This window comes from Myotis daubentonii, chromosome 11 (genome assembly GCF_963259705.1).
Source record: "Myotis daubentonii chromosome 11, mMyoDau2.1, whole genome shotgun sequence".
NCBI lineage: Eukaryota > Metazoa > Chordata > Mammalia > Chiroptera > Vespertilionidae > Myotis > Myotis daubentonii.
In genome coordinates, this window is record NC_081850.1 from 82,498,564 (window position 1) to 82,508,493 (window position 9,930).

Sequence of the window (9,930 nt, forward strand, 5' to 3'; positions counted from 1 at the left end):
GCAAGGCTGGGCCACCTGTGGGTGAGCAGCGAGCCCAGGAGCCGGCAGGACCTGGAGGACCCCTGTGGCTGGCACGTGGCCATGCTGGAAAGGCCTCACTTATTCTGTGCAGGAGTCTCGGCACGGAGACGCCCCACCAGCTCCCTGCCCTGGGCCGAGGTGCCAGGATGGTCGGCCGCAGAGCCACTCACCGGAGGCCTGGCGCTGGGAGACCCTGGAGGGCGCGCGCTCCTGGCCAGGGACGGCCTTGTCCTGAACGGCACGCCCAGCTGCACTCGGGCTGCCAAAGCCTGGAGCAGAGTGTAAGGAGAGGTTGTCACGAGACCTCGAGGAAGAGTCCCCGTTTGGCACTCGCTCGACAGCCCCTCAGCGCCGCGCCCTGGACTCAGACCCCAGGCCCAGGTGCGTCCATGGGCCTGACTCACTCGTGGTGCTGAGCTCGAGGCCACATGACTGTCCAGCCAGAGCAGCACCACGGTGGCCGGCCTGGGGGCGACCGGGCCCCGTGTGCCTCATCTGGGGCCTCGTGCGGCTGGCACCAGGCAGCATGGGAAAGGACCGTCCCTGTGTGCACGCAAAGTCCCCTTTTGCAAAGTGAAGAGTGGCTTCGAGGGACGCGCCCCAAAGCATTAACCAGGGCAGTGGGGGGAGGGGGACACGGGGAGTGCCAGCCGTTCTCGTTTCACTCTCTGCGCTTTGCAGCGGATGGAAAGTCCTGGAGAGAACGGTACACGCACAGCAGTGTGACTGTCCCTGAGGCCGCTGAGCTGTGCGCTTAGACGCGGTGTGGTGGTCAGTTATCCTTTTTTTAAACAAAGTATCAGAAGAAAGCATCCTCCCTGCCTCCTGGAAAGAGCTAAGCACCGGCTCAGTGGGCAGAGCCGCAGGGCTGCGTGCGTGGCGGCCGTCTCTCCGACAGGGAAGCTGCGTGTGGGTGTCTCTCTATCCCCAGCCTCGCCCTTGCCTCCCCGCACCCCATCCCCCACGCCGCCGGGCAGGGGCACACCGTGCCTCTGGGCACCTTCAAACTCCCTGCAAGATTTTCAAGGTGTTCCTGACCGAATCCCCAAAGACCTGACCCTGACTCTGCCTCCCGCACCCCAGCGCCCCTTCCAGAAGCCTCCAGCCGGGCCAGTCCCTCCCACACACCCGCCCTGCTCCGCTGCCAGCAGCCTGGCCTTCCCTGTGCTGCAGCCCAGCTCGAGGACCCTCCCAGAGGCTGTCCTCCCTCTCAGCTCCCAGGCTGAGCCCCTCTCGGGGCCTCAGGCAGTGGCACCCAGTGGGTACACCCAGGCTCCCAGCGCGGCCCTCCCACCCTCACCAGGAAGCTGCTCCTGACCTGGGGGGGCCGGGGCTGGAGGGGTCTTCTTCAGCTTTCTGACCTTCCTCCGGGGGGCTGGCGGGGAGGCCCTGAGGAGGTGCGAGGTGCTGGAGGGCATCGAGGTGCCCAGGGAGGCGCAGCTGGCCTGCCAGCACGCCTGGGCCCGGATCTTCTCCCTCAGCTGCTCCAGCCGGGGGTTGCTTTCCCCGTGCTGCTGTGGGGACCCCAGCACCAGGGGGCGCCTCTCCTTCCAGGGCCTGTGGGCAGGTGCGCACGACTTGTGGCCCCCCGAAGAGCCGGACAGGCGGCCCGACGACACCGAGCTGTCCCCATCCGGGGCCTCCTCGCCGGCTGTCCAAGCAGAGCGGCTGCAGGCCTGCCCCTGGGGGCCCGGCCTCTCCTCCATGTGGTCGGTCCAGGCCACGAAGGGCGCCTCCCAAGGGGCTCCTGGCCGTGGGGAGGGCGTGGGCCAACTCAGGGCAGCCAGGAGGTCCTCCTCGGCCGTGGCTGGACGCCGCCTGCCTGCCCTTGGGAGGAAGAAGCAGACGCAGGTGTTCAGGTGTGGACCCAGCGGAGCCTGCACAGTGCACCCCCTGCCCACGCTCCTGCTTCTCGCGATCCTCGCAGCACCCACAGCCGAGGAAGGTGCGGGCAGTGACGTGCCCCCACGGCAGCCCCCAGACATTCCCTCTCAGATCCCGACCGCACTCCTCTTGTTAGGCACTGTGATCAGCCCAGCCCAACCTGCAGGTGGGGCACTGAGGCTTGGGGAGAAGGCACACGGCAGGGCACTCTGGCCCCAAGTCCCTCAGGGGAGGCGTCCCAGGTGCGCAGACACCTGCCTCAGTCACACATACCCTACCTGGGCCTGGCGCGGGCCTTACGGGCAGCTGGTTTCCCTGGAGCCCTGGGGCTGAAGGGGCAGTGCCCCTGGCTATCTCTGGGGTGCGTCTGGGCCATCTCCCCCAGGCAGGTTGCCGGGACTGCAGGACCAGCAGCGAGGGCAGAGCCGGGAGCCCTGTCATCACCTGCCCCGGGCGCTTTCAGAGGGCAGCCTCAGGGTCTGCTGCCCGGCCCCCATTCCTGCTCCAGGCCGGCTGGCCACGCCCGCTCAGGCTCCGTCAGGTCCCCTGCCCAGGATGGAAGCCCTCAGGATGGTCATGGAATGGGGTGGGCACGGTGGGCTTCCTGGCCCTGGGCTGGCAACGGCCTGGGCTTCCTGATGCTGCCTCTTGGGGGAGGGGGGGCGGGGGGGCGGAGAATTCCAGGTGGCGGTGACAGCACAATAACCCGCGTCTCTCAGCAACCGTGCTGAGGCCTTCAGCCCCTGCTGGGCTCCAGGCAGCACCTGCCGCGCCGCCCCCCACCCCCCCGTCCTCCTGGGCACCTGTGCACGGTGAGCGAGCTGCCAGGGCCGGGGTCAGGCACAGCCCAAGTCAGAGTGGGGACGCAGTGGGGTGCTGGGGTGAGGGTGGGCTCCCACGGCCAGAGGTGGCAGCAGAGCTGGGCTCAACCCCAGGCTGATGTTGGGCTCAGGTTCAGTTCTGAGGGGCTCAGCCTGGGGACCCGGGTGCAGGAAAGAGGGGCTGAGTGCTCAGACCCTGACACTAGCAAAGACTTCAGCCACGGCCTCAGGCTGCTTGAAACAGGTGTGTGGCGGGGGAGGGGGGAGGGGTGTGGCTTCTCGGCCCCCCTGGCCGGCAGGTGCTCATGGAGTTAACAGCTCGAGCTGCCCAGCCCCAGGAGCCCAGGCCTGCCCGGTGCACGTGTGTGGTGACCCTGCAGGGCCGTATGGTGGTAGGACTGGGCCTGTGGTCAGTTGGCCCTGAGCTCAGCACCGCCCCGGGAGGACTCCAACACGTCCCAGGGCACAGTGTGACCTTGGGTGGCTGGAGACCCCGCCCAGCCTCTGGGGATGGTGAGCCCAGGGGAGTGCACGGGCAGCCGGACGGAGCAGTCAGGCAGTGGCCGAAGGGCGGGCACTCATCAGTTTTAGGAGCTGCACTCCTTCCCGGGCCCTGCGTCTCCCTCTTCTGCCAGGACCCTGTGCCCATGTCCAGCCCACAGCTGCTCCTAAGGCCGCCCCACCCCAGCCCTGCGCTTGCACCTGCTGGGATGGCAGTGGCCTCTGAGCCGGGCTGTAGCCCTTGCCCGAGTCGTGCATGGACTGGCTCTGAGGAGACCACTGAGTGGAGGCACAGCCTGAGGTGCAGAAACAGCCCCCACGAAGGCCTGGGCTGCGCTCACTCCGCTTGGCCAGCACCTCAACTGAGCCTGAGGCCTGACCCCGGCTGCTGCCGGCAGGCGTCCCCCTTCAGACCCCACAGCTCCCTCCGCGTTCGGGGAGGCTCATGCTGCTCCCCTCCGACCCCTCCTGACTCTCATACTGATGCCACTCTTGCTGAGGAAGAGTGTGTGAGTGGGCCTGGCACCCCTCCCTGCTTCCTCCCTGACAGGCCCAGGGGCTGCTGGGGGCAGGGGCGGCCTGGCCTGTGAATGCTCGTGGCCGGGCACGAGGTGGGGGGGGGGCGTGCGCTCATGAGGACACCCCGAGGGAGGAGTCCTGTGTCCTGGCAGGGTCAGAAGGCAGGGCTTTGCTGAGCCGGGGCAGACGGAGCAGCCCCTCCTGCCCCACCCAGCACTGGGTGGACACAGTGGAGGGAGCCCCGATGCCAGACACACCAGGTACCCATAGGTTCTGTGGAAGGTCAGAGACACGGAACACCCAGTGTGACCCTGAGGCCAGGCACAGACCAGGACAGCTGCACCTCTGTCCTCACCAGCCCACCCAGCCGAGCCTGCCCACGGCGGCCGCCACCCAGCTCCTCCAGGCACCTGCGTGGAGCCCCCAGAAGTGGAGACTCTCTAGGCAGCAGGCTCGGCCTCAAAGCCCCAGGGGCTGCCCGTGCCCCATGCAGCCTGCTGCCCCGTGAGGAGCCCGGGGCCCGGGCTGGATGGCGGGCGGTGGGTGGGGACAGGCTTCCTTCTGGGGGTGTCAGCACTCGGCTCTGATCAGCCACACTGTTTACGTGTCACCGCCTGGTCCCCGGAGAAGCTGCCCTGAGCAGGCCCAGCAGGCTCCGGACAGCCAGTGGACCGTGAAGGGGAAAGGCCCGCAGCTGCCACGCCCACCTCCTGGGGCCCAGGCTGGAGACCACAGAGACCTGGGCAGCAACAACAGGTCTGGGCGTTGGCATGGCACCCAACGGCCATGCACTCAGACCCAGCTCTGGGGGAGCAGCGGTCCCCAAACTGGCCCTGCGACAGGCCAGGCCCGGAAGCTGCCAGGCAGCAGGGGCCGGAGAGGGTCAGGGGCCCGAGGGTCCACACAGAGTTCTTGGAGGTTGAGCCAGGCTCAGGTCACATCTGGGGAAGTGACAGGCTGATGACCGAGCACCTGGGCACCGTAGACCTTCTGCTCAAAAGCACACGCCACCTCTCTGACACCCAGGAGCTCACACGCACACACGCCATGCACACGCATGCACACACGTGCACACACACGCACACCAGGGTCTCCGGAGAGAGGCAAGCAGGGCGGGCTAGGGGGGCTGCCAGTAGGCTTGGTGCGGGGTCTCATCAGGGGGGTCCCCCAGCCTCTGCCTCCAGCAGCCCCTCCCCAGGGAGGCTGGCTGGCTCCTCCCTGCTGGTCGGGCCCCAAGAGGACTCAGGGCCACACCGAGGTGGCAGGTGCCAGGGTGGGAGGAGGCGACACACAGCCAGCGCTGGGGAAGCGTCACAGGGAAGAGTGAGCACCGAGGACAGGCGGGGACCACAGAGCAGGGCTCCCCATCAGAGGCAGCGACACGTAGGGCCCGAGAGCACAGCTGGCCGCACCCCCTCGGCTAAGAATAAGGACTGAGACGCGGTTGCCCAGAGAAACCTGAGCCCACAGCTTGCCAGGGGCGCAGAGCCACTGTCCACTCAGGGAAGACTCATGGACATGTCCACAGAGAGGCCAGCAGGAAGCCACCTCCCAGGCCTGCTCCCAGCACGTTCCCCAGGTGACTGGTGGCCTGGGCTACTGTCCTCAGTCCAAGAGGAAGTGCTGCCACCTGGCTCAGCCACAGGACCCAGAGCAGAGCCCTGCCCCGGGCGTCGCCCCGAGCCAGGCATGCCCAGGCAGAGACACAGCCTTGGATCCCAGCACCTGGGGAAGGGGCCTATGGACAGACACCCCGCCCTGGGGACCAACGCCATCATGGGCCCAGAACAGGGCCGAGGATCATTGCTTTGGGGGCATGGCTGAGGGTCTCCTTCCACCTGCTGCCTCAGCCTCTAACTCTCAATTGACAGAAATCTTCTGGAAAGACGGGATGCCTGGAGGTCCATGCCCTCTGCTGGAGGAGTTACCTAGAGGGGTCGGTGCCAGGCCCATTGTCGGAAGTGGACCTGCCAGGTGAAACCAGAAACTGAACCCTCAGTCCAATTTGGGGTCTGGGACAGTATTTATCCCCATTTTACAGATGGGAAAACTGAGGCAGAGTTTATTAGGTGACAATCTAGGTCCACCCGCAGTGGGACCTGAGCCCAAAGGCTGGGCAGTGGGGAAGGCTGGCAGGCAACCCCCTCTCAGGGTCAGACTGGCTTTGCCCCTGAGGAGACCCCAAGCCCTCAGAGGGAACCCCATGGAATTCCCCTCCCCAGGGGACCATGACAAAGCAAGGACAGTTAGTCTGCACCCAGCCACATATGTGGAAGGTGGGAAGGCCAAGCCACCCTCCTGGCCTGCCTGTGCCCGACTCCATCCACCGCCCTGCTGGCGTTGCCTCCCCCCGCCCCCCCCCCAGGTACTCACCAGGTGGGAGATTCCAGGACAGCCGTAAACAGAGCCCAGAAACCCAGACGGCAACCCTTCAGGTACTCCAGAGGCAGGCCAGGAGCTGGCCCGGAGGCTGGGAGGGAGGCCCGCCCTGACGTTGCCAGAGAAACCCAGGCGTCTCTCCACTGGGGCTCCTCCTCCAGGCCTGAAACCAGTGCCTGGGCCTCACCTGGGCAGAGGGGGAGGTGCACCTGGGGCATCCCTCCCCACCTGGGCCCAGGGCAGGGTTGGGCAGCACAAGTGAGGGCCACTGGGCTCTGGCCACACTGCTCTCCGAGAGGCCTGGACTGCCTGGCCAGGCTCGCGTCTGTGGGGCCAGGCTTGGCTCCATGGTATAGGGTCAGTCCTTTGGGACTGGCTGCGACTCTTCAGGGCTCGGCCCAGCTCTCCCCTAGGACCTGAGGTTTGATGTTGAGGCTCCGAGGCGAGGCTGGACGGGAGGCTGACCTCAGTGTTTAGTGACGTCATGCTGAACACCGACACGTCGCCGCTCTGTTCCTGTGTCGGCCGTGGTCACTCACAATGAGTCTAAAGGGTCTGAGCACTAGACTCGCCTGCAGGAAAACTCATTCCAACTCAAACCCCTCCCCTCTTCCTTCTGGCTTCCATCAGGGGCCTGTCCAGGGAGCAGCAGCTGCTGGGACTGGTTTCATGTCTGTGTCCACCAACTTTTCACAGCATCATCAAAACACAGGTGCAGACCTTCGGTAGTGCTGCTGTGACCGGGAGCAGAGGCCCTTCGCCAGACAGCATTATTCTGGGCTGTGCCAACTTCAACACGTTCAGATCCCTTGAGAGAGTCCAGAGTCCATCCAACGCAAATGCGCCCTGGCCACAGGGAAGCCTCGGTCCCCCCAAGGTGGCCTCACAGGACAGGGCCCTTCAGCGGGCACCCTGCGGGAAGGACAGGCGGTGCTCATGGGCACCGGCCGGGCAGTTCTGCAAAATCAGTCCAGGTTCTCAATTCGATGGCAAAGGATGGGCTTTCTCAGAGGAGGAGCGAGATGTGGGAGACAAATACAGAATAAAACGCAAACTGGTCACACAGTGGAAGCTGGAGAGGGTACCAGGAAGGGCTGGCAACCCGGATGCAGGTGGACAGCACCTAACGGCCACCAGCAAGGGGAGGCAGAGGGCTCTGTGGGTGTGGCTGCCCCCGAAGATGCCATCCAGTCCTGCGTGTTCAGAAAGCAGGGCTCCTGGGGGGGTGGTGCCCACAGCCTTGAGCACTGGTGTGGACGTGGCAGTTGAAACCCCAGAGGCAGGAAAGTGGTCCTTCTCTTGGGGCCACAGTGCCACGGGGCAGCCTAGTTTATTTTGCTTCTGTATCTGTGTCCAGACCCTGCGATCAGTGTGGTCCCTCTGCCCAGTGTGGTGTCCTGGGGGGGGGAGGGGCCCAGCGGGGAGAGGAAGGCACTGGGCGGGGCCAGATCGTAGGGGACCTGCAAACAGCAGCAAACAGCTCTGTCCCCCCCCAAAAAAGGGAGCCCCACCCAGAACAACGAGAGGAGAACCATGGGGGGGGGGGGCGAGGTGCCTGGGTGGGTCATTTATCCTTGTATTTTTCCTATTTTAGGGTCCATTTTATGAATGTATATTTTTACTAGGAAACCACCCATTTCCTCTAGGTTCCAGTTTGACACAATAGGCTTCTCCCATTTGACTCTTAATTTCTCCTCTCTTTCTAGTTTTTTTTTACAGAATTGTCACAATTAATGAAGAAATGTTGATACGTTGTTACTATTATATTTTGTTAATCCTTACCCAAGGATATTTTTGCCAATTACTTTTAGAGAGAATCAAAAGGAGGGGGGAGGAGGAGAGAGAAGCATCGATGCGAGAGACACATTGATTGGTTGCTTCCCGCATGTGCCCCACCTGGGGCTGCGGGTCAAACCTGCAACTCAGGTTGTCTTCAAATAGAACGAGCAGGACTCACCCAAAGCTGCAAGGACTACGGGATTCCTCTGTCCAGGATACTGTGTGTGCTTGCTCTTCTGGCCCATCTTGGCCCATGGAGGCCTCAGTTTCTGGACTTTGAATTGAGTTAGAATCAGGCTTCAGTTTAGATACCTGTAAACGGAGTTAACAGAGGTCCTTGCCTTATCTACCAAATGCGAGCAATAGGTAAGATGAGGCCCGTGAGAGGCTCAATAGGAATTTATCAAAATGCGCTCAAACTGGGGATCTGGATGCTCATTTTAATGCAGAAAGGGCAGGGGAGTGCTCTCTGCTGCCATCTCGTGGGCATCTTTGGAATAACACCTGAGTGAAGGTCGCCAGGAGAACAGTCAAGTAGATTGAGTTTACCTGGATTTTTTCTCCCAAGGAAAGACATTATATGTATACGTCTGGAAAAAGTAAGTTGCAAAAAATGGATACATGACATCATTGGCAGAGTTCATGAGTGCAAAAATTAAGGGAAGAAGACGATTCCATAGTCAGGCTTACTGAGATTTTTTAAAATTCCAAATCTAGAAAAATTAATCCATCTTTTGGAATATTCACACTTGTACCCTTTGATTCAACCCTGTCTCTGCTTAATTGTGTTGTGGACAAAAGGGGCCACATGCTAACCTGACAAGCTCAGGGAAGGCCTGCAAACTCAGAGACCTAAAGTAGCCACAAAGGATGGTCTGAAATTTAACTGAAAGCAGTTGTGGTGGGTAGTGGTTCTCAACCTCGGCTGCACATTAGAATCACCTGGGAATCTTTTTAAAATCCTGATTTCTGGGCCTCATCCTCTGGAAATTCTGTTTCTTTGTTATGGGGTGGGGCCAGCTGGCAGGATGCTGGGAAGAGCTGGCATCAGAGCTGGGCTTCAAAGGATGCTACAGAAGAGGGGGGCGGGGGTGCCACAGAGAAGGGGGAGGAGGAGGGTGAAGGGGGTTCGGAGGGAGGAAGCCATGGAGAAGGGGGAGGGGAGACAGAGATGAGCGAAACACTGACCTGAATCTCAAGCTATTACCAAGGGTTTAACTTTTTTTAAAAAAATATATTTTATTGATTTTTTACAGAGAGGAAGGGAGAAGGATAGAGAGTTAGAAACACCAATGAGCGAGAAACATCGGTCAGCTGCCTCCTGCACACTCCCTACTGGGGATGTGCCTGCAGCCAAGGTACATGCCCTTGACCGGTATCGAACCTGGGACCCTTCAGTCCGCAGGCCGACGCTCTATCCACTGAGCCAAACCAGTTAGGCAAGGGTTTAACTTTTTGATGAGCCAGATATATAGATATATAGATATATATTATTGATTTCAGAGAGGAAGGGAGAGGGAGAGAGAGATACAAAGAGTAACGATGAGAAAGAGTTATTGATTGGCTGCCTCCTGCACGCACCCTACTGGGGATCGAGCCCACAACCCAGGCATGTGCTCTGACTGGGAATCAAACCTGGGACCTCTTGGTTCACAGATCGATGCTCAATCCACTGAGCCACACCAGCCGGCCGGGTGTTAGCTTGAAGTTCAAGGCTCAGCAAGATCTTAGAGATGTCTGCCACACCCAGTTCCCTCATCAGCTGTGTCATTTTTTTGTTTGTTTATGTAAATAAAAGCGCATGCTGACACACTCCTCCCCCCACCCCTGCAGGTCTGTATTTTGCTTCTCACTTGGCCTCATGCTCTGAAGACCTTGACAGCAGCACGCAGCTCACTCTCGCCCTCGCTCACAGCTGCCTGGTGTCCCAGCAGCCCGGGCGCAGTAACCCAGGCCCTCCCACCCTCTGCCCTGCGGGCTCTGCCGCGGGAGCCATGGTATATGTAGGTCTCTGTGCAGGTGGCCG

The 9,930-nt window shown here is 61.7% G+C and overlaps 1 protein-coding gene across 1 annotated transcript in view; it reads right to left on the reverse strand.

The window, feature by feature from the left end:
* CCDC187 (coiled-coil domain containing 187) overlaps positions 1-2,006 on the reverse strand; it is a 31,499-nt gene extending 29,493 nt beyond the window's left edge. The window contains exons 1-2 of the mRNA XM_059656259.1: positions 1,322-2,006; positions 192-290 (exon numbers count right to left, since the gene is read on the reverse strand). Of these exons, the coding sequence (XP_059512242.1) occupies positions 192-290; positions 1,322-2,006 (784 nt within the window). The remainder of the gene's footprint in view (positions 1-191; positions 291-1,321) is intronic.
* Between the last annotated feature and the right edge of the window lie 7,924 nt (positions 2,007-9,930).